Genomic DNA, 23,166 nt, shown 5'->3' with positions numbered 1-23,166 from the left:
GCCAGACCCTCCCTTCCCTGACTGGCGTGTTTGCTCCCTGGCCTGTGCCCAGCAGGGCAGGGCAGCCCAGCTCCCCCCTGCCTCCCCATGCCACCTGCCAGTGTGGCTGCAGCCCCAGCTGAGCCATGCCCATCTCGGCCTGCCACACACACTTTTAACATTAAGATGAGGAGCCTATTTCATCCCCTTTCTCTTAGTTGCCAAGTATTTGTGAGCCAGCCCCAGCAGAATGGCACCCACATCACCTCCCCATCCTCCATGCCCAGGACAGCATTTGCTTTTTCAGTGTGGGCAGTTGACAGGACTCTCCTGTCCTCCATACTCACAGCTCTCTCCAAGTCCTCTCTCCTTTGCGCCAAATTCTTTAATCATTGCTCTTTGTCCCGTTGTGCAGCTCCTATTCTTACACCAAGCTGTTAAAAAGCTGTCACTGTCATAAATTCCTTGTCCCAGAAATTATCTTTCATCTCCTGAACGTGGGCAACAATAGGCACTGAGGTGCTTGATATTATTAATACCTTCTATATATGTGTCAATGGGCTTAAGAACTTAATGGAGCCTTTTCCCTCAGCCCTTCATGCCGCATGTTTGGGCTGCTTGACAGAGCAGCCAAGTTATCAGTGCTTGACTCAGGCTGACATGAGGGCATGTGGCCTCTCTCCATTCCAGAATGTTGCATAGAAAGGCCTAATTTCCACACCCAGGATTCACATGGGTCGGGGTGTGACAGTGCCCTGGCAGAGACGTGGATGAGCTGAGCTGGGGCAGACCCTGTGTATCAGCAGCTTACCCAGTCTTCAGTAGCACTTGCTGAGGGAGCCTACAGAAAGGCTTTTTTCTCCTCTTTATCCCTCTTCTCCAGAGCTTCATGGAGGTCATGTCATGATTTGAGATGTGCAAGGCATGAGCAAAGCATCTCCTGCTCTCACCTCGCTTTCAGCTGGACAGAGAGCTAAAGATGAGTCCAGCCATGCACCTGCAGCATCCAGCAAGTGAGGCTGTGGTGGGGACAGTGGGGGGATCCCCTCCACGGCCTCACAGCCCCAGCCCATGTCTAGGGGGACATTCTGTGGCTCCTGCCACTGCTGTCCCAAGTGAATGGCTGGTGGTCTAAAAATTTTTGGATCATTCTGCTCCAAATCAATAAGCTGACCAGAGCAGGGAGCAGTACAAGACAGCACAGAGAGAAAGCATTAGGATAATACTTGATAAGGATCCTCACTTTCACTGAGGAGCAGCCATACAATGTGGAATTTGGATTCCTTCCAGCTGATAATGAGAAGCCACTGGACTGACTCAGCCTGCTGTGAGGAGGCATCAGCACATATCCAGATGGCCGTGGGGACGGGGGAGCAGGAATATCCTGCCTTGCCTCTTCATCCCACGCCCCCCACACACCCTGAAATGTCACCACCTCCAAGGGAGAACGTGATCTGGGAGCACGTTTCTCCCTGTGACTGCATCTGCAGGGGCCCGGTGGAACAGCCATCCTCAGGAACAAGGGTTCCCCAGGAGCAAGGGTTCCTCAGGAGCAAGGGTTCCCCAGGAGCAAGGGTTCCTCAGGAGCAAGGGTTCCCCAGGAACAAGGGTTCCTCAGGAGCAAGGGTTCCTCAGGAGCAAGGGTTCCTCAGGAGCAAGGGTTCCCCAGGAGCAAGGGTTCCTCAGGAGCAAGGGTTCCTCAGGAACAAGGGTTCCCCAGGAACAAGGGTTCCTCAGGAGCATGGGTTCCTCAGGAGCAAGGGTTCCTCAGGAACAGGTCCTGCTGCCAACAGTGCTGAGGAGGGCAGGGGAGGTCTGTGTCCATTGATGTGCCAGGCACGCACAGGACATTAGGGTGACCTTTCCTCCCTGTCCCAAGCAGCCAGGAGTTTATGGTGCCTTCTCCAGGGACTGGAGCTGGTTGCTGGTCAAGCCCAGGGGACATGTGAGGTCCCCTCCTCTCTGGATGTGCAGGGGCAGAGCAGGGACAGACCCTCCCCCGTTCTGCTGCCCGAGGGGCAGACGGCCAATCTGGCATTCCCAGAGCGGCGCTGGCAGGACTTCAAGGTGTGGTACATCTTATCTCTGCCTGGCATTTGCATGTATTTTCTCAGCTCAGCTTGTTACGACAAAAGTGTGAAAATCTGATAGAAAAGGAATGATAATAATAATGGGAGTAATTAAAATCCACCTCCCTCCTGCCAGCCCGGCCCTTTCTAGACCTATTGCGGCACTCCTGGACACGTGCACAGAAACCAAAGGAGAGAGCATGTCCCGAGTCCCTCCCCTGAGGGACAGGTCTGTTCCACTGCCCAGGTCCCTCAGCAGTGTGCAGGTGCTGCCTCTCTGGGAGGGAGCTGAGAGCTGGGATAAGCTCCTGCCTCATGCCAGCAGAAGGGAACCATCTGCCACAGCCCGTTATCATCCCAGGATGGCAGTGGCAGAGAGCTGGAGCATCTGTCTGAGGGACGGGCCCCCGCAGATGGACACCCAAATGTTCCTGCCGTTCCCTGCAGGTTTTAAAGAGGAACATGTTCAATGAGGGCGTGTGAGCCGAGCTGCTCTGCAGCATCCAGGGGCTGCACGCAGGTCAGCACAGGACAGTGGCACCTGGAGGGCTGGGGCACTGTGGGTCACTCCATGCTGCAAAAAGGAGGTTGACCCAAAACAGCTGGAGTTGGTCTCTACGACATGGGGGAGGCCAGTAAAGGTGATGGGAGAGGGAAAAAAGGCATGTTATCTGCAAAGCTGTCAGCTGCACACAGCTACAGGCTGTTAGTGGGGACAGGAGGGGATAGTACTTCCAGTGAGGCCTGGTTCTGTGCTTCTGGCTGTCCCCAGCACACTGTCACCCATGCTACAGCACCTCAGCGACATTACCAGCAAGCTCACCAGTCATAATGGGTCAATAAACACAGAAACATTGGAGCCTTGGGGCTTCCAAGCAAGGGCCAATGCAATTCCTCCAGCAGAGACCAGCAGGGTTCACTGCTGCCAGGATCTGCCTTTGTCCAATGTGTCCTTGAGGCTGTTGGGGTGAGGAAGTGTTGCCCATGAGGTGGGCTGAGGGTTAAAGAGAGAAAAACCCAAATGGCATTGCTGCTCCTTGAGCAGTTTGGTTGCACTGGCTGCTCTTACACTGGCACTGTGGGCAAGGAAGGGCCTTGGGGCCCCAGCTCAGAGACCAGCTCTTTGGTGATGTTTTTTTATCTCTGCACTCTCCATCTTTCCCATTGCCTCTCCCCACTGCTGGCCAAAATGCACAGAGTAGCTGTCAAAGCAAACCAGGGCTGTCTCCCACTGCCATTCCTGGGGCACTTGTGCTGCCCTCACCTCCCCTGCTGCCCCTGGTCCCTCCACCCAGGTCCAAAGTCATGGAGCCATAGAACGGTTTGCATTGGAAGAGGTCTCAAAGATCCTCTAGTTCCAAACTCCTGCCAAGAGCAGACACCTTCCACTTAGGCCAGGTTGCTCAGGGCCCCCTCTAAGCTGGCTTTGGACACTTCCAGGGAAGGGAATCACACGCTGAGGGTACACAAAAGGCAGGGTTTGCACAGGACTGCTCTGCAGCAGAGGTGTGCACGGATGCCATCTCAGCCCAAAAGCTCATCCCTGCTCCTGCACACGCAGCGCCCCTGCCGCTCCCCGGGCGGGGATGGCCGTCGGAACCGAGGTGGGAAAGACGGTCTTGGAAGGCCCCCTGCTTCCAGGCAGTGCATAGCATCACTCTCACACGCCACCAGTGCTGCGTGCGTGGCGTACTTGCCGTGTCTTTGTGGAAGGGCTGAGGTGAAATTTTCCCCCTCACACACCAGCAGTTCCAGGAATTATTCCCGAGTGTTACTACTGAATACTTGATGCCCTGCACTTTAGTGGGGCTTTAACGGGGAGGGGGACGGCCGGAAGCATTAGAAACGGCGTTCAGAGCTCTTCGCTTGTCTTTTGTCCTCTGTTTTTTCCTGGCCGCATTCAGATTGCCGGCTTTGTCTGTGTTTGTGAAGTGCTATTAACATCGGTGGCATTGCTGCCATAGCCATAACAATAAGAGGCATCGATCCGCACTGAGTAAAGGTCTGAGGACCACTGAGAACAGCCGGGCTGTTCCTTGGTGGCAGGAGGAGCACACGCGTTGTCACCACACTTCGTTCCTTGCCACGAGGATGCCGTGCCCCAGCCCACGCAGGGATGTACACCTGACGGGTACCCACTCTCCAGCGAGCCGGGGTCTGTGCCTGTGGGAGCCGAGCAGTGGGCAGGAGCAGAGAGCTGCAGTGATTCAGCCCTCAGCTGCCGAGTTCACCGTGCCCACCCTTTCGTTATTCCTCCTCTGCTCAGAAGCTCGCCCGTGCCAAGCAGGAGGATAACGGGGCTCCGGGGCGGCAGCAGCCTCTGCCTGAGTGCCAGGAGGAGCTCGAGCTTCCCGGGGCTTGCTCGTCGCCCACTGCAGGGACATGAGCTTGGGATGGCCTCTCCTGTGCTCCATGGCAGGCTGGGGGCGGCCATCGCACAGGAGAGGCCTGGGGCCAGCACAGAAGCTCTCACTTGCTCCAAGAGCCGCTCAAGGGAAGGCTCTCGTGGCCCCAGCCCGTGCTCCTGCAGAGCGCCCGGGCGCCCCTGCCTTGGGTCCGCCTTGGCCGGCAGCCAGGCACAGCTGGGTAGAAGCAGGACAGGGCAGGAAGCACCCCAGGCAAGCCCAGCCAGAGGAGGCAGGGAGGGAAAGTGCACGTTACAAGCAAAGTTTGTGTCCGTCCCTGCTGGAGAAATCAGCCTCAGCTGCGAGAGCCAGCGCTGGGCACATCTAACGCTGCTGGATAAAGTGTCCATTATGGAATTGGGAGCGGTGGGCAGTGCTCGGGAAGTCGCGTGCTTAGTCCTGAATGAAAGGCCATCAGCTCAGCATGGCCGGACCCTCCGAGGGGGCTCTGGGATCACCGGGTCCCAGACCTGTCCTCGGAGGGGTCCCCTCGCCGCTTGCAGCCCTTTCCCTCTTATGTGCCGGGGTGTGGGGACAGTGTAAAGAGGAGCAAAGCGCAGTGCTGAGGTAGCTGCTGTAGGACGGACCCTCCGGAATCCTCAGGGCAGCCCGGCACCGTCTCCCGGCGGACGCGGGGCGGGCTGGGCACCGACGCGGCGGTGACGGGCAGAGCCGCCTTGCTCCGTCCTCTGCGGGCAGCGAGGCTGCACCGGCGGCGGCGGGGCGGGGGCTGCGAGGGGCCCCATCCATCGAGCGGCCCCGGCTGGCGGGGGAGCCATCCCCGCTCCCCCCGCCCGCACCCCGGGGACCCGCACCCCCCGCGCCGAGCGGGGGCGGCGGCGGGAGGAGGGACCGGCCGCGGCCGCCGCTGCCGCGCTCGCCGCTCCGCGCACCGCCCCGCACCCGCCGGCGGCTCCTCCCGGAGGGGAGGCGGGGGCCGGCGGCACCCGGCCCGGCCCCGCCGCGGCAGACCCGGCCGGCGGAGCGGGCGTGCGGAGCCCGGGCTGAGCCAGCCGCCCGCCCGCCCGCGGGGGCGATGCCGCCGCCCCGAAGCGCCGCCGGCCGCCCGGGCGCGGAGGGCAGGGAGCCGCCGGCCGCGCGGCCCTAGGGCGGCCCCGGCGGGGCCCGTGCCCGGCCCGGCCCGGCCCGGCCCTCCCTCCCCCGGGCGCGGGACTGGGGGGCGGCCCGGCCCCGGGAGCGCCGCCGCCGCCGCTCCGTGTGCTGTCGCTGCGGAGAGGGGGAGCTGCGCTACTGCAGGTGGAGGTTTGGCGGGGGGGCCGGGGGAGATGCCATTTCTGACCGAAGGAGATCGCCGGCGAGGATGAGATGCGGGTAAGCGGGACGGGGGACCGGAGCGCGGCGCGGGGCTGGCGGGAGCGGCGGGGCGGGAGCGGCGCGGGGGCTCCGCGGCCCCGGGACGGCGCCGGTCCCGCGCCGGTGCGGAGGGCGCGGGGCTGAACTTGGTGCTGCCCCGGGGGTGCGGGGGAGCCGTGTGCGCCGGGGGCTGCCGCCCTCAGCCCCGCCGGTGCGGATGCTGCCGCCTCCTCGCCCCGCTCTGCCGGGCGCTCCCCTCTGCCCATCTCCTCCCCGCACCGTTCCCGCAGCCTCGGCGCAGCCCCTGCGGGAGCTACGAACCAGGCGGGGTCGGGATTCGGGGCCGGGGTCCCAGCGGGGGAGCTGGGGCTCGGCGGGACTGAGGCGGTGTCCTGATGGGGAGTATCCTCCTCCTCTCCTGGTAGATCCCGGGTGAATTGGCCAGCCTGGAGCAGATGCCTTGTTCAGGTAGGGAACGGATAGTCTGGACAGCGCTACCCTCCGGGACTGGCAGGGGAGCAGGGATCAGCCTCAAGCTGGCTGTGCCCATCTCCTGCCCAGCAAGGGTTAACTCAAGAGGAGGAACTGTACCACTGCCCATCCCCAGAGCAGAGGCATTAAGGGTTAAAGACGGGCAGGGACAGCTCTCCAGCCCTGAGACTGGAGGCAGGAGTCATGGGGAAGGGGTATTTTTCAGGGCAGGGGTTCACCTCTCTGTCACCAGCCCCCAGCCTGGAGATAGGTGAGTCGGGGACGTGGGGAGCTAATGCCGAGTGGGGTGATTCCTCAGGCTCCGGGAGGGCTCGGGGGGCTCTGAAGGGTCCCCCTGCCTGGGCTCAGCTTCACACCTCGGAGCCGGGAGCCAACCTAGAGAACTGGAGATGCTGGGCCAGGGTCATGCTGCCGATGCGGGCTCTGCCCTCGGTTTGTGTCTGGCAGAAAAAAGAATTGGTTAATGTCAAAGGAGCTCCACAGGGCAGTGGGGATTGTGAGGATGCCCAGGAGCGCTTGGCAGAAGGGCTCTGGGAGCCCTCCCGGGCGGTGCCGGTGCTTGTTGCTCTCCGTTACTGTGTGTAGGTTATTGGATTTTTCACCTTGCGCCTTGGATGTATAAATAGCCCGAGTGATGGGTAGAGGCACGGCTCGATCCGGGTGCTGGAGATGCCACCTCCGAGAAGGAATGGGAGCGCCGGTACCGCGAAAGGGATTTGCACGAGGAGGGAGGGACAGCGGGCGGGCGTGGGCTCTGGTGGGGTCGGGTCTGCTCGGGCTGGTTGGCGTCGCCTCTCCCTGTCCCTGCCCCAGCAATCGCCATCCGCGCTCCCTCCCAGCGAACGCCTTTTCCAGCAAGCGACTGTCGCCGCTGGCCGGCAGCAGGGGATCGGTGTGACAGCCCTGCTGCTCCCGGGGTCTCGACTCGCGGGGGGAAGTCCAGGCATCCCCAGGAAGAGCTCCACTCTACGGATCCCCCTCCACCTCCCCTTCCTTTGCACCATCTCCCAGAGCCCGGCTGTGGCTCTGCAATGAGACCCCTTCCACAGCCCCATCCCAGCCCTCCTGCCTTAACCCTCTCCTCACTGCTCTGCACCTTGCAGCAGCCCTGACCTGACCTTCACGCGTGCTGGAGATGGCTGTGGAGCAGCAGTGAGGCCGTGCCTCCGGCCATCTCCTCCACCTCGGGGGCTGCACAGGACTGCGCAGCCCATCCGCCCCCAAAGGCAGCTATTCCAGCCCCTATCCCAGCCCATCCCACCCAAAGGCAGCTATCCCAGCCCCTATCCCAGCCCCTCCCCACCCAAAGGCAGCTATCCCAGCCCCTATCCCAGCCCATCCCACCCAAAGGCAGCTATTCCAGCCAGCATCACTGCCCAAACCTTTCTTCCCCCTGCTTCTTCCCTGTCTGCTCCCCTGGCTCCAAGAGCACGCTGTGTCCCTGTCCTGGACCTCCTGCAGGTCAGATGGCCAGAGCAGCCGTGCCTGTCCCAGCTCCAGGAGATGGGCTAGCTCCTCTCTGGGTGCCCAAACCCCACCCAGCCCTGTGCCCATCCAGCAGGGTGTGCTGGGGCACGGTGGGAGGAGTGTCTGGGGTGGCTGTGCCTTCTACCTGCTGCTCCATGCTCCTTCCTGGATCCCGCTGGCACAGCTGCTGGATGCTCTGGATGAGAGGGCACCTCTGGAGCTCTCACGATGAGCAAGGCCATGAGGGAAATGTGCCCCTGGGCTAAAGCCTCCCCATAGCACCTGCCTGCTCCAGTGCTCAGGCAGCCCCAGCTCTCGCTGCGTCTCATGGAATGGGCAGGAGGTGGCTGGAGGAGGCAGTGGAGCTGCTTTTACAACTCCTGGGAAGCATCAGATTTTCCAGGCTGTCTTGTGGATGGATTAATTACTCAACAAATGGCTGTACCACTGTAACACTGTACTGTGCTGCAGTTACTCTACACCTGTAATGTAATTACTGTGTGATACCTCTAATTACCACTGTTTCCTGGAAGGTTAACAGCATCACTGAAGGACTTCTGTTTTCTTTAGTGTCCTCCTTCACATAGCCACGGTAGCACTGCTGAACTTAGTGCTACTCCATGTAAGTGACAAGTATAAAATCCTCTGACTTGAGGCTTTAATCCAGAGGTTGATAAATCACTTGATAATAACACCACAATTATAGTGTAATTACAGTTGTTGAATTATAAAACACAACACAAGCTGTTGGGGCTCGATGAGGTACGTTGGATGACCACTGGGTGCTGCTATTTGGTGTGACCCCGTCCTTGGAGGCAGAGTTGGCAGTGGGCATATTTCTGTGAACATTTGGGTGGAAAACACAACTCACAGCTTGGCCAGGGTGGGTGTTTGGTCTCTCCAACACGCCCAGTGCACTGAGTCAGCAGCTCTCCTTTGTTCTCTGCTGAGCCTCAAGCAGGGTTCATCCTACCATGAGCAGAAATGGCTTTTGGTGGGAAAAGAGCCAGAAGAGCTTTTCAGGTAGCAGAGAAGGCTGGGATGAGAAAGAAAAGGGCTGCAAATGCTTACCTCAAATCAAACAACCCAAGAAAAACAAAGGGAGAAAGAAGTGGAAGGCCATGACCTCAATTTTCTTCTTAGTCAATTTTTTCCACTTTCTTTCCATCTGGGAGAGTAGAAATGGGAGCTTTTGGCAGGGAGTGGCTGTGGGGAGAGAGATCTCTGTGCCTCTGCTGTGTGTCCCAGCACCCTGTGACCATGCCTGGGGACATGCCTTACTCCCAGCCAGTGCTGGTGGCTGTTTGAGCCTGCTGCCTTTGGGCAGTGCCAGGGCATGTGTGATACATGGGGGGACAGGGGTGTCCGGGGATGGGGCTTGTCTGGGGAAGGGGACAAACACCAGAGGCTCCCCTTCCCAGTGCTTCCCCAGCCCCCAGGCACCGCCAGCAGCATGGTGTGGCCTCTGTCCCCTTGTCACCAGGGCAAAGCTGGGTCGCACAGAGGTGTCTGAGCAGTGTTAATTGTCAGCTTGACCCGGGCAATTGAATAAATGCTGATAAATGTCACCAAGAGTGACATCATCATCTCCCCTTCAGCCCAGGCAGGGAGTGTGTGGCTCTCTCCACCCCTGGGGACAGGAGGTCACACCAGTCTGTCTCGGGATGGAGGGACAGCGCAGGGACTGCCCAGCCTTGAGCAGAGCCCTCAGCCACTGTGCTGGGGGGAATCCTGGGTGATTCCCACCTTTCAGGAGCAGCAATCAGGAATGGCCAACGGGGCCTCTCTGGACCTGCATGGGATGCATGGAGTGTATTGGTGCAGCATGGCCGTGTTGGGGGAGCCCTGCCATGAGCCCCACCAGTGGCTCAGTCCTGCCTCTGACCCCACCAACATCTTGGCCACCATCCCTCGCCTCTCCCAGGTCCATACCCCATCCAGACAGCATCTCCTACTGGAGTAAGGATCAGGCAGGGCAGCACGTGCATGTCACAGGGGCTGGGGAGCTTGGCTTTGTTCGCTCATTCTCATGGTGAAGCACACACATGATTCTGTTTAACCATTCTGCATGGCTTTTTCCATCATTGTATTCATGTGTCAGTGCTGGTCAGTGCCTCAGCATCCTGCAGTGGACGTGTCCAGGGAGCATTCCTCTCCTGGGCTCCACAGGCAGAGCATCCTGGCACAGGCCAAAGGCTTTCCCCACTGAAGCACTCGTGTCCTTTGTCTCAGGGCTGTGGTCATTGTCCTGAGGTGGGGACAGTCCTTGGGTGAGCTGGAGGGTCCCCACAGGGAGCAGGGACAGAGTGAGGAGATGCAGGACTGGGCTGTGGCTCTGGGACATGATTCCTGTGGTCCAGCATTGTCCAAGGGATGCTCAAATAGCAAAATGCCCGTGGTTGTCATCAGACTGGGCTGACCTCTGCTCTGGGGGGTCAGGCTGGCCATGGCTCCCTGGGGGATGTGCCCTTAGGTTTGTCAGGTTCCTGATGCAGCCCAGCCCCTGCCCCCCACACAGCCCTCACTTCCCTGGCAGCCCTTCCCCTCCTCACCCTATATTGCTTTTAGTTATAAATAACAGTAGGACCCACAATTACTAATTTTTTTTGTCATTTCCATTCTGTTTCTTCATCAGAATGCAAAACATTAAATATCGCTCTGGTAATTATGGTTAATTTCATAACCTGCACCTTAATTGGATTGGTCTCTGATGGGGAATTCTCGTAGGAGGGAGAAGCAGAAATATTTTGACGTGATCTATTCTTTCAGCTCTTTGTTTGGATTTGAGATGTCGAGTGTGAAATGGGAAACAACCGATTTAGACCTCAGAGGCAACCTGGGGGTGGTAAGCAAAGCCTGAGCACTCCAGAGGTACTTCTCACCCTTCAGCAGTCAAACCTCTCCCTCCTGTAGCCGAACCCAGCCTTTCTCCACCCCTCCTTTGAACTGGGAATAGTCACAGAGACCCAGATCCATCCATTCTACCCAAAATGTGAGCCTGAGGAGCCGGGGAGGCATCACAGAAAGCACTGGCCTGGTGGCTTGTTCTGCTGGCCAGTGCTTCGTGTGCTGTAGCACAGAGCAAGGCACGGCACTCCACAGGCTCCCCTTGGGTCTGAGCACCTTAGGGATGCGAGGCACACCCACAGGGACACCTCTTCTCTGCTGGGAATTGGGCAGACAACCATCCATGGCCACCCCCAGGGCTGCAGAGGGACACCAGTCCGCTCGTGCCGTGGGGGACGGGGCTGTGTCCGTGCTGCTGCCCAGGGCAGCCAGTCCTGGGGTGTCCCAGGGCTTTTTTGGGGCTGTGCCGTGGGGTGACCATCCCACAGAGCCGGCGTCTGGCTGCCACTCTGGGCCTGAGCTCCGGCGCGCTCCGGGGAGCACAGAATTGTGCTGCCATTAGGTGCTGCCATTAAACTGATTTGTGCTCAGCCTGTTTATCCTCCTCAATGGGAAACGGCACCGGAGCGGCAGCGAAATGGAAACCCTGGCCCCGCGTTTCCGATTGCATTCCCATGCACTGGATTTCCCCTGATTACTTTTGTTCTCACTTACAGCCCAGAGCGCAGGCTCCGTGTCATTATCCACAGTGCTGGGAGAGGAGAAAGGGCAGAGCCTTGCTTTCAGCTCAGGCAAAACACAGCAAGCCCACCCCATAGCTGCCTTCTTTTGAGGGCAGTGGGGAGCTGCTCCATCCCCACGGTGGGTCCCTCTTTTTTTTCTATGCCCACGGGCTCAGCGCGTGCTGGAAAGGAATGGCCTGGCTGAGTGTGCCACTGTGCTGACACCAACACCCCTTCTCATGGGCATTAGAACCACGGTGCCTTGCACAGCCCCATAACTGCCAAGGATTTCTATCAGCCCAAACCCTGTCCAGGCCACATCCTGCAGCACCTTCCTTCCTGCAATATTTGGGCTGGGAAGGGCTGGTAGCCCCTTGCCCGCTCTGCCCGGCTGTGTGGATTCAGCTGGATGCAGGATGGGCAGGCTCAGCCACGGCTCAGCGCAGTTTGTTTTTATCTAATCCATTTTATTGTTGAATGAAACAATAACAGCAAATACAGGCCCTGAAGACAAGCCATAAATAATGCAAAAATCAAACAAGTGAGAAAGGGGAAAAGAAAAAGGAATTATACATGTAAAACTAGTCCAGAGAAAACCAGGCTGGGAAGAGGAATCTTCCCTCTGCACTTGCTATTGCTCATGCTTTCTTTGCCTCCCTTTTTCTCCATTTCCCTCTCTGGAATTTCCTGCGGCACCAAATCTGTGATTATGTGAACAAAACTTAATAATAAATGGGAGGGCGGGGGAGAGAGAGATCTGGCTTGCGGGAAGGAGTCGGGAAATGAGGTGGATGGAGCGAACTGGGGCTTCCATCTCTCACAGTGCCCTGCAGCACAGCTGTGCTCCTGGCACCCTGCTCTGCCCCGTGTCCCTGTGGGGTGTGGAGCAAGGACAGCTCCACTGGTGCCATGGGAGCCCTGGCAGCACGGCACACACAGTCCCTTGGCCCTTGCCACTTGGCTCACCGGTGGGTGATCCCAGAGCCAGCTCTGCCGGCCTGGGCTGCACTTGGCTTCTCCCAAAGGCTTCCCAGGCCACTTATTTTAGGCAGCAGTATAAAAATACCAGGGCTGGTCCTAAAGGGGTGTAAATCAGCAGGTTTCCCTGAGGTCAGCAAAGCTGATGGCTTTATGTCCTATGTCCTTTGAAGTTCTCTTGCCACTATCCCAAAGATTTTCAGAGGAAAGGAGCAGCCCTTGTACTTTTCTTGGTATCCTGTGCTGGTTTTAGGGAGATTCAAGGGATGTGGCCTGGGAGCCAAAGTGGTGCTGTAAGTACAGTCTTAGCTAAATTAAATGTAAGGAATGTGACTGGTCCCTGGACCTGCTGTTCCCCAGCCTTTGGGACTTTGATCTGGGGTTTCAACCTTTAAGCAGCAGCAGGGATGCAGTAGGGACAGAGTGGCTTGGAGTGGTGGCATTTAGTGAGGGTCACATCCCAAAGCCTCACCGCTGCTCTCTGATGGTCCTTGGGACCAGGGTGTTGGGCTGGCTTGGCATTTGCTGTCCTGCTGAGGCAGCTCTGGGTAAAAGAGGGCAGGAGGACACTGGTGGGGCTCCCCCAGATCTGCTAGCCCTGGGTTTCTGTGCTGGAGCTGCTGGTGCCCCAGCCCTTCCATGGGCACTGAGCACAGCTCTAGGGAGCTGTAGAGCCATGGGATGCCTTTTGGTAGTGGATGTGACGGGGGGTTCCCAGGCAGGGAGCCATAGGAGGGAACAGCTTGTACCTCCTGGTGCCCCTGGGTGTGGTTTGTGGTGGGCAGGAGCGGTGTCAGCCTGGCAGAGCTGTGTCCTCCTGCTGCTGGGGCACTGCCCACGGCACAGGCTGGAGCCTGGGTCTGGGGGAGCAGGAAGCCCCAGCCCTCAAGGCAAGGCCACAGAGCGAAGCCATCGTCCCTGCCTGGGACGAGAGGCACGCTGGCAGTGGGGTGACTTTGTTGCAGCTGCTTTTATGCCGTGTCAGGTGCTGTCCTGCCCTGCACACGGCTCCAGCTCAGGCTCTGTGCAGCTGGGCTCGGGCTGATTCAGCAGCGCTGGGGCCGCCCCAGCCGCAGCGGAGGACGGGAGGGATGGCTGCCTGCAGGGCTGTGCCCACCTCCAGCCCAGCACTGCCACCCCGTGCAGGGCAGTTCAGGGGAGCTCAAGAAGCACAGAAGGCATTTGGGCCATGGGCACGTCGCAGGGGATGCCTTTGCAATGTCACTGTGACCCTGGTGCTCTCCCAGCAGACACCCTCCTTGGACTTTCTTTCCCCTCTTCAGGGCAAGTGTTTCCATTGCCCTGAGAAGAGCCCGGGATTTTTCCATTTCCCTTTCCCATCTACAGACAGGGAAAAAGAACCATCTAGGGAAACCCTCATGGTGCACTGGAGCCTCCTGTACACAGTGCTCAATGATCAGAGTGCAAGGTGAGCTGGCTGCCTTTGGTGAGCACTTTAAACATCCTGGTGACCCAGCCCGTAGCCACAGAGATAACAATCCCAAGGACATTTGCAAAAATGAAGGAGAATCCCCATTCAAATGGTGCATGTTATTCTCAGTGCCCACCAGCCTCCAGCCACCTCTTCCTGGCCCAGCCCTAGAAGTCTCCAGCCAACCCTTGGGAGCTATTCCCTTGGCAAACACAACTCTCCTGCTCTTTGGCTCACATAAGTAATAAAAAATGAGCCTTCTCCAGGCTCACCTGACCTAGGCAGCAGTGAACCACCAGTTCAGGCAGTGGCTGTGGCAGCAGGGACTGGTCCATGTCCTGGCCACGTCTGCCCATGAGCAGAGGAGCGTGGCTGGCCCTAAGCCCCAGCCCCACTCTGCACTGGGCCCTCACCCCCACTTGTTTATCTTGTGCTGGCTCAGGGCTTTACACCCCTGACATCCACAGCTGCCTGTGCAATTACTTATTGATCCCTCGTCAGGATGTTTTCTCTGCTGATGGGGCGCTGAGGCATGGGCAGCCAGAGAGAGAAAAGATGCTCAAAACGAAGGAGCACAGGTAGGAGGAGGGTGAGGAGCTCTTGCACAGATGTGATCGCAGCAAGAAACAGCCTCAGCAAAAACTGCTCTGAGCTTCAGCATCCTGCAGAGACAACCAGGATCTCCTTCCCATCGTCCTTCTCCAATCACCTGCCTGAAAGCCACTCTGCAGGTTGGCTCTGGGCCACTGCTGGCTGTCCCTCCACTGTACATAGCTGTCCCTGTGTGGGATCAGGCAGAGCCACAGCCCAGGTTTGAACAGTAGACAGCTGGACCAAAGCCTTCCCTTACCAGCATTCCAGCCCCTCAGCCCGTGTTAGAGCTCTTCTCCCCTGAGCATCTCCCTGTTTTTTCTGCTCTCCTTGCCCTCTGGTTTGATGCTTTCCTGACCAACTGCAGTGCTGGGGACACAACATTTTGGGTGGCAGAGGCTGTTTCCATGAGGAAATGCCTTTGCAGGGCGCTCCCATGGGCCAGCCATGGCTGAAATGTGGTGCCAGCCGGGCGGTGTCAGTGCCGGAAGGGGATTTGCAATCTCCAATACTTCTTCGTGCTCATTTACAGCTTCAGAGCAGCTGCCAGAGCAGATCAGGTTCCATCACACCTATTCCAGGCTCCCACCTCGGAGCTGCTGAAAGCAGATACTCCAGGAGGCTGAGCAAGAGCTCCCAGCTGGAGAGCTGTGCCTTCCTGTGGGAAGGGGAGCGGTGACCCTGGCAGCTGGTGGCTGGTGGGCTGGGGGTGGGCACTCCTCTGGCTGACCTGCCTTGGCTCACTGTCTTGCACAACTTGCTCATGTGTCCCCACCACCCTGAGGGGTCCTTGTCATCTTCTGCCTGTTTCTCCCCCATTCTTTCACCTTCCTGTGCTGCTCCTGGATGATTCTGGGGCCAGGCCAGGACACAGGGCAGCCCTCTAAGCCTTTCTTAGCAGCCCATCCATTAATGAAGGTCCAGAAGAGTGTGGTGGCACATCTCCATCACCCAGGCCAGTGCTGTGCCACCCTGGCTGTGCCTACCAGCCAGCCCTGACAACACTCAGGAATCACTTTATGCTCTCCCTCTTTGATTTCTTCTTCCCCATGTGAAGCATGGAGATTCCAGAAGGGAAACTGCCTCCTCTGCCTGATGCTCCCACCCATTGCTGCCCACCCTTGAGCTGGGGAAAAGGGTGGTTACTGCCAATACCTGCACTCTGGGACTGGGTGGGAGAAGAGGAGAAGGAAGGAGCAGACAGGGTGGAGAGGAGGGAGAGACAAAGCAAAAGGGCCCACAAATGCACACCGGACACAGGGGAAATGATGAGAGGAGGAAATGGGCACAAACGTGATTGGCAAATTAAAGCTGCTCCCTTTGTTTTGCTGCTTTGCAGACAGCTACAGAAACAATGCAAAGCCCATGGTCTGGATAAGAAACTCCTCTAGCAGCAGGAAAGGTTGTTAAATATTTATTTGTAAACCTGGAGTCTTTGTCTCTAAAATGTAGTGAAGTTCAATAAAATGTGATTTAGCTGGAGCAGCTTAGAGGAGCGTGGACTCGAGGAGCAGTGTCTCAATGGCTTGGTGTGAGGCCATTGTGGCAGAGAGGGGGTGAGCCCATGGCTGAACTCCCCCCTCCATCACAGCCCAGTGAGGATGCCTGGCACTGCTGAGTCCAGCTCTCTCCTGTGCACAGCTGGGGACAGGAGGTTGGCTCCTGCAGGTACAGGGTAGGGACACTGTGCCCCCAGAGCACTGTGGGCCCCCTCCCTGCTGGGGTATGGCTCGCTTTGTCCTAAATTGCTGTTGTCGCTCGATGCTCTCAGAAGCATCTGGTTCAAGGGTGAACATCTCCCGCCCCGTAATTTATGGCTGCCAGGTGGGCCTGGAGCTGACTCGGGGATTTTTGCCTCCTGCTCGCTCCCTGTCAGCACAGCAGATCGCTCTCTGCTCAGTGGGGTGGGGAGCAGGGGACAGCCCAGGGACAGCGGTGACAGTGGTGGGCATGGCCAGGCAGCTGCCCACCCCTTGGGGCATCCTCAGGAGCACACTCAGGAGCAAAGCCTGGGCTCCCATTTGGGTCATCACCCAAGTTTGGCTTTCCTGGGGCTGTTCCTCCCACACCAGGGCAGCCTGTGCCTGTCACACTGGAGCAAACCCCACGCACGTCAGCACTTCAATGTGGCCCCAGGCTGCATTTCCAGGCACAGGCCCAGAATGGCATCCTTCCTCCCAGCACGGAGCCCAGGCAGAGCCCCTGGGCAGTCCTGCTGGATTTAGCACCGAGGCAGCGCTCTGGTGCGTCCATCTGCGCCTCTTGGGCCGAGGCTGGGACCTTCCCGCGGGAGGGGTCTGCACTCACAGCCCTCAGCCCGGGGCAGCAGGTGGTGAGGATGGGTCAGTGGCTGCCACGGCTCTGAGCAGGAGTTTTGCTTTAGCTTGCACTGGGTTTGCTCATTGCCTAAAGGCAGCGAGTCTGGCAGATGCTGCTTTTTCTGTCGATTCTTTTTTTGTGATTGAGGAAGGAGAGCCACGCTTATGCCAAGGGCTGTGGCTCTCACGGGCTGGGTTGTGCATCACGGCCATGGCCCGATCCTCTGCTCCTGCCTGGCAGCTCCTGCTGGGCCATGGCCGGCACCCTGGAGGGGAGCTTGGCCATGTTTCAGGGTCTTCCTCACAGCAAATCTGGGAGGGCTTTATGGAAAGCCCTTCCTGCAGCTAGCAGCTGTGCAGGGGCTGTAAAACCATGCATACATTGTTGGCCCCCAGCTCACACAAAAATCGCAGTTTGAGTAGTTTTTAGAAGGGCATCTCTTAATATCCACATCACCTTGAGGCACAACTATTTCTCTCCGAATCAGGCAGAGGTAAATGGGAGCCAGAAGTGATTTAAAGCTCATCTTAGCTCAGAATTCTCCAGCTTATTTATTGTCTTTCTCCCAAAGCTCTTCTGTGACTCTGGCTATTAAGATTACGGATGTTTTGTCAGGGATTGTATTTATCACGGATTTAAATTTAGCTGAGAACTAATAACATGTGAGGTGTGTCTAGACTTTAATTCTGGGCTGTGCTCGTCGGTAACGCCACACAGATTCTGCTTCATTCATCTATTGCCTCTTTGCCGATATTTGACTCATTGATACCGCACAGCTCTGGCTCTGCCGAGGCTGCACTGGGGATGACAGCACTGGACAAGGTGCTCTGGAGGTGCAGTCCCCTTCCTGCTGGTGGAGAGGCAGGATTGAGCCTGGGGGAAGTTGGTCTGCAGGATTCGGCTCTGCCCGCTCCCCATGCCCAACAGGGACCAGAACAGAGCAGCACATGCAGGCAGAGTGGAGTTTTTGGCCCAGCACACAAACAAGGCTGGTGCCTGGCACTCTTAATGAGCTGAGTGTTTTCAGTCCTGCTATAATTAAGCCCCTCAGACAGTATTTTGTTTTGCATGCCGTGTTTTGCTGTCTTTGATGGCTTTCTCAGCACGGCTGTGAAGAGCAGGAATTGGTTTCTGAGAAAAAAGGCTGCAGGCGAGCCAGCTCTCGGCAACAAGCATGTGGTGGGAGAGCAGTGACCAGGAGGCTCCTGGCCATGGGCACCCACTGGCAGCCCAGCCCCAGCCGGGGCTGCAGCATGAGCCTGGGGAACAAATCCATGTGCAACCTGGGCCATGCCAACCAGGGCGCCACTCTGGCTCCAGGGCACCAGCCCCAGCCCAGCAGCATGGCAGTGGTAGCAGCAGCCCCGCTTGTATCTGTACTGCTGCCCAGCACCAGGGAGGTGATGACATGGGAGATGATGGATTGTAAATACCCAGAAAATGGCTCCTTGCAGCCTGGCTGGAGCCCAGGCACTCCCACTGGAAATGTTTCCACTGGACTGGGACCTGCTGGCCCAGGGCCAGCAGGAGGGAGCTCAGCATCACTGCCAGGGGAGCTCGGCAGGACCAGCTGCCATCCCTGCACCCCTTCACTTTGGGGTGATGTGTTCAGCGGGATCCCCACTGAGCAGCCCTACTGCCAAAGGAGCAGGGAAAGGGGAAGGGGACAGTGGAATGGGAGGAAACCACAGAGGGTTCCTCTGGTGACACTCCAGGCCCTCACAGCCCATCACTGGCTGTGCCGAGGCTGGTGTTTTCCAAGATGGTGCTGGTGGACATTTTTATGGCCAGTCCATCATCTCCCACCCTTGTATCTTACAAAGAAATTTTGAATAATTTTTTGGGAACAAAAGTGATCCTTGGGTCATATATCTGTATGAAATGATGAATATGAGCAGACGCAATGGCAGGAATGTGCAGAACGTGTACCAGCTCCATAAATAGTGCTAGAGCAGGGAAAGTAATGGACAGGATATACAGTGATGGATACAAACGGGGCCAATGGAAGTAATGGATTGGGTGTGTTTGGCAATAGCCATAAATAGCATTAGTGGGAGTAGTGCAGAGAGTAACATAACAATAGATATAAACAAGGGCTGGAGTAGCCAGAGATCTAATATGCAATATTGATATGATGTGATTCCTCATAACAGCCTGAACAAGGAAATAAATGCAACAAAGGCAGCATGACAAGGAGCATTCTCTTCTGCCGGGCCAGGATGGCTCTGGGCTGGGGTACAAGCCAGACCATGAGCCCCCAGGGAGGTCTCCCAGCCCTCCCCAGGGACATCAGCAGGAGGCTGAGTCTTTCTTAGCTGACACCAGGCAGCTCCCTCATTATCCAGAGCCCCCCTGGACCTGACTTGAGGCTACAGCTTGCTCTTGTAGGCAGTGTCTCCCCAGTTGCTTTTTCTGGGGGGAGAATGGTTTGGGTCTGCCCTTGCAGGCTAGCATGCTGGGAGGCAAGGAACTGGCCCTGGGGACACACTGAGAGCAGCTGGGGCATGGGGGAGCACAGAAGGAAGGAGCTGGCTCCCACTGTGCTGTCAGTCTTGCTCGTCCCAAGTGGGGCTCTCCCACATGCTCCATCCTGTGCTCAGCTCCTCTGTTTGCAAAGTAGCCTTTATATTCAGGCTCCATCTACAAGGAACGGAATAATTTCAAGAGCTTAAAATAGGATGTAGATAGATGCGTTTCGTATTAAATTATTTTTTTAAGAAGCAGAGGAAGCTGTATGACACAGATTCCTCAAGACCTTCCACTCAAAAGTCTGTGCACGTTCAATCAAGTGGAAAGTCAGGGAGTGGGGAGGAGAGAGGGTCTTGAAGTCAAAGGGCTGCATTTCAGCTGGAAAATTAGACCCCGTGCTGTGCATCGTTGGTGCCTTTTGCTTTACTGTCACCTCTGCCAGGACACCAGACCTTTTGCCGTGGCTGTGCCCGTTGTTTGCTCACGTGCCCACTGCTCTTTCTCTCCCACTGTTACCTGCAGGTGAGAGATAGGATGGTAGCTGGGGAGGCGAGTATGCGCAGCCCAATCCTGGCCTGCTGGCAGCCAATTCTCCTCCTGATGCTGGGATCCATCCTGTCCGGCTCCGCCACGGGCTGCCCGCCGCGCTGCGAGTGCTCTGCCCAGGAGCGCGCCGTCCTGTGCCACCGCAAGCGATTCATGGTCGTGCCAGAGGGGATCCCCACTGAGACCAGGCTGCTGGACTTGGGCAAGAATCGCATCAAGACACTCAACCAGGATGAATTTGCCAACTACCCTCACCTGGAGGAGCTGGAGCTAAACGAGAACATTATCAGTGCCATTGAACCTGGGGCTTTCAACAACCTCTTCAACCTCAGGACGCTGGGGCTCAGGAGTAACAGACTCAAGCTGATCCCTTTGGGAGTGTTTACTGGACTCAGCAACCTTACCAAGCTAGACATTAGTGAGAATAAAATTGTGATCCTCCTAGATTACATGTTCCAGGACTTGTACAACCTGAAGTCTTTGGAGGTGGGTGACAACGACCTTGTCTACATCTCCCACCGGGCCTTCAGTGGCCTCAACAGCCTGGAGCAGCTGACCCTGGAGAAATGCAACCTGACCTCCATCCCCACGGAGGCCCTGTCTCACCTTCACGGTTTGATCGTGCTGCGGCTGCGCCACCTGAACATCAACACCATCCGAGATTACTCATTCAAGAGGCTGTACCGGCTCAAGGTCCTTGAGATCTCACACTGGCCCTACCTGGATACTATGACATCCAACTGCCTCTATGGGTTGAACCTGACCTCCTTATCCATCACCCACTGCAACCTGACGTCCATCCCGTACGTGTCGGTGAGGCACCTGGTTTACCTCCGGTTCCTGAACCTGTCCTACAACCCCATCGTCACCATTGAGGGCTCAATGCTCCATGACCTGCTCAGGCTCCAGGAGATCCAGCTGGTGGGAGGGCAGCTCACCACGGTCGAGCCCTTCGCCTTCCGCGGCCTCAATTACCTGCGCATCCTGAACGTGTCAGGGAACCTGCTGACCACGCTGGAGGAGTCAGCTTTCCACTCGGTGGGCAACCTGGAGACGCTCATCCTCGACAACAACCCCTTAGCCTGCGACTGTCGGCTGCTCTGGGTTTTCCGGCGGCGATGGAGGTTGAACTTCAACAAGCAGCAGCCCACTTGCTCCACCCCCGAGTTCGTCCAGGGCAAGGAGTTCAAGGACTTCCCTGATGTCCTCCTGCCCAACTACTTCACCTGCCGCCGAGCACGAATACGGGACCGCAAACCTCAGCAGATCTTCGTGGACGAAGGCCACACGGTGCATTTTGTCTGCCGGGCAGATGGGGACCCGCCGCCCACCATCATGTGGCTCTCTCCCCGGAAGCACCTCATCTCTACCAAAACCAACGGGCGGCTCACTGTCTTCCCTGACGGCACGCTGGAGGTGCGCTACGCCCAGATCCAGGACAACGGCACCTACCTATGCATCGCCAGCAACGCGGGTGGCAACGACACCATGCTGGCCCACCTGCACGTGCGCAGCTACTCCCCAGACTGGCCCCACCAGCCCAACAAGACCTTCGCGTTCATCTCCAACCAGCCCAACGAGAGCGATGCCAACAGCACGCGCGCCACCGTGCCTTTCCCCTTTGACATCAAGACTCTCATCATCGCCACCACCATGGGCTTCATCTCCTTCTTGGGCGTCGTGCTCTTCTGTCTGGTGCTCCTCTTCCTGTGGAGCCGTGGGAAAGGCAACACCAAGCACAATATTGAAATTGAGTACGTGCCACGGAAGTCCGATGCGGGCATCAGCTCTGCCGATGCGCCGCGCAAGTTTAATATGAAAATGATTTAACCAGGCAACAATTTGCAAATAATAATGGTGTTGTTTGTTTTTTTAAAAAAAAAAAAAAAAGAACAAATGAACAAATAAAAAATAATTAAAAAACATTGCCACAAACATACCGACCTCTCTCCTTCTACCGTGCCCTCTGCCCCTGTCCAAACCCACTGCGCCCGCACTGTCACCACCTCCTCCTCCTCTTCTTTATACCAGGAAAACATTCAGCCGATGTCTTCAGGACTCCTGTGTTTGTAAGGACTTTGTCTGATGGACTCTGGTGTCAGATATAACTCTGAGAGGGGAAAAACAAAGGGGGGAGGGGGGAAGAAAGAAAAAAAGAAATAAAATCAATAAAAAAGTTACGAACTTTCTTCTGTAACTTTGATTTCAATAATTATGGATTTTTATGAAAACTTGAAATAATAAAAAAACCCTATTTCCTATAGATAGTTGGAATGAAAAATTTTGACTTCTTGATCTGTCCAGTTCTGTACCTGGCAAGTGCTTGCATTCTTGCCTCAGAGGCACTTCCCAGATGCCTTGCCAAGAGCAGCCCCAGGCCAGGGCAAGTCTCCTGCTGACATCACAGGCACCTCCCGCAGAGCCCTGTGTGGCACCAAGACGGATTTGACTATTTTTCCTGGTTTTATAGTCAGTTCCCCTGCCCATCCCCGATGCTTGTGGAGCAGGGCCATGACACTGATGTCCATAAGCAGTATGGAGCAGGGCTGTGCTTTCCTGCCCTCTGTGTGGGAGGAGGATGCAGAGCCCCACTGCAGGGCTGGCCCTGCCCATGGCCTCCAGGCTAAGAGCCAGCGGGGCCAGGCTTTGCCTGGGCAGGGCTGGGGATCCTCCTGCTTCTTACATGGGGAGAGGATCTTCTGCCAGCCTTTGTAGGATAGCAGGGTGTCTCCTCTCCTATAGGGGACAAGCTGGCTCCTGTGCTCTGCACAGCTGTCCCCATGGGCAGGGATGTGGCACATCCATTGGTGCAGCCACTTGGATGCCTCCAGCAACTGGTGCCTAGAGCTGCCCCAGCGCTGCTCCCCACCTGCCTGTAATCCAGGACCTGATCTCTGGCAGCCAGACTCTCAAGCACCCTCAGGCACATCCAAGGGCATTCAGCTTTCAGGCTCACAGGAGACCTTGTCTGAAAACGGAATTCCATAGGTCTGTAAACACAGGCATAGGCTGAGGCAGAGAACAGGCACGGGCTGTGACAGACTGTCTGCCTTGGCCTAGCACCAGTGTGCCCATCACCATGGAGTCTGGTCACAGCAACATCCTGCCTTTGCTCAGCTCTGGGACTTGGATCAGGTCTGGAAGGTCTGTGTTGCCTCACAGAACCATGGAATGGGTTGGGTTGGGTTGGGTTGGGTTGGGTTGGGTTGGGTTGGGTTGAAAGAGACCTTAAGGACCATCTCATCTCCACCAGAAAAGGGGAGAGAAATAGGGATTAAATTGGCCACTGGGCTTCCAGGGCTGGATGCACAAAACATCCCTGCAAATGGTGTCAGTTTGGGCACTGAAGGTTTTAGAATCCTTACTGAGTCAGCAGGTGCTTCCCAACCTTCCCAGCTGCCACCAAGAGGGTGGCACCACACTGACCCCCCTGGCCCACCCAGCTTCAGTGACACTTCTTAGATAAGCCCAGATTTTCATTCTTGATTTGTAAGACATCTGAGGAGTCTCCAGGGATCAAAGTCACTACAAGATGG

The 23,166-nt window shown here is 57.1% G+C and overlaps 1 protein-coding gene across 2 annotated transcripts in view; it reads left to right on the top strand.

Annotated features, from left to right (window-relative positions):
- Positions 1–21,893, top strand: part of LINGO1 (leucine rich repeat and Ig domain containing 1) — a 58,354-nt gene extending 36,461 nt beyond the window's left edge. Inside the window, exons 1-2 of one of the 2 annotated variants that reach the window (XM_021548101.3) lie at positions 5,636–5,785; positions 19,607–21,893. In XM_021548101.3, the coding sequence (XP_021403776.1) occupies positions 5,780–5,785; positions 19,607–21,460 (1,860 nt within the window). In that variant the 5' untranslated portion in view covers positions 5,636–5,779 and the 3' untranslated portion in view covers positions 21,461–21,893. Of the gene's footprint in view, positions 1–5,635; positions 5,786–19,606 lie in introns of those variants that run through there. The other variant, XM_031505768.2, reaches the window with a different exon arrangement.
- The last annotated feature ends 1,273 nt before the right edge of the window (positions 21,894–23,166 follow it).

This window comes from Lonchura striata, chromosome 11, assembly GCF_046129695.1.
Source record: "Lonchura striata isolate bLonStr1 chromosome 11, bLonStr1.mat, whole genome shotgun sequence".
NCBI classification, from domain to species: Eukaryota; Metazoa; Chordata; class Aves; order Passeriformes; family Estrildidae; genus Lonchura; species Lonchura striata.
The sequence above is the reverse complement of the archived record's forward strand: the minus strand, read 5'-3'. Positions and strand labels throughout refer to the sequence as shown.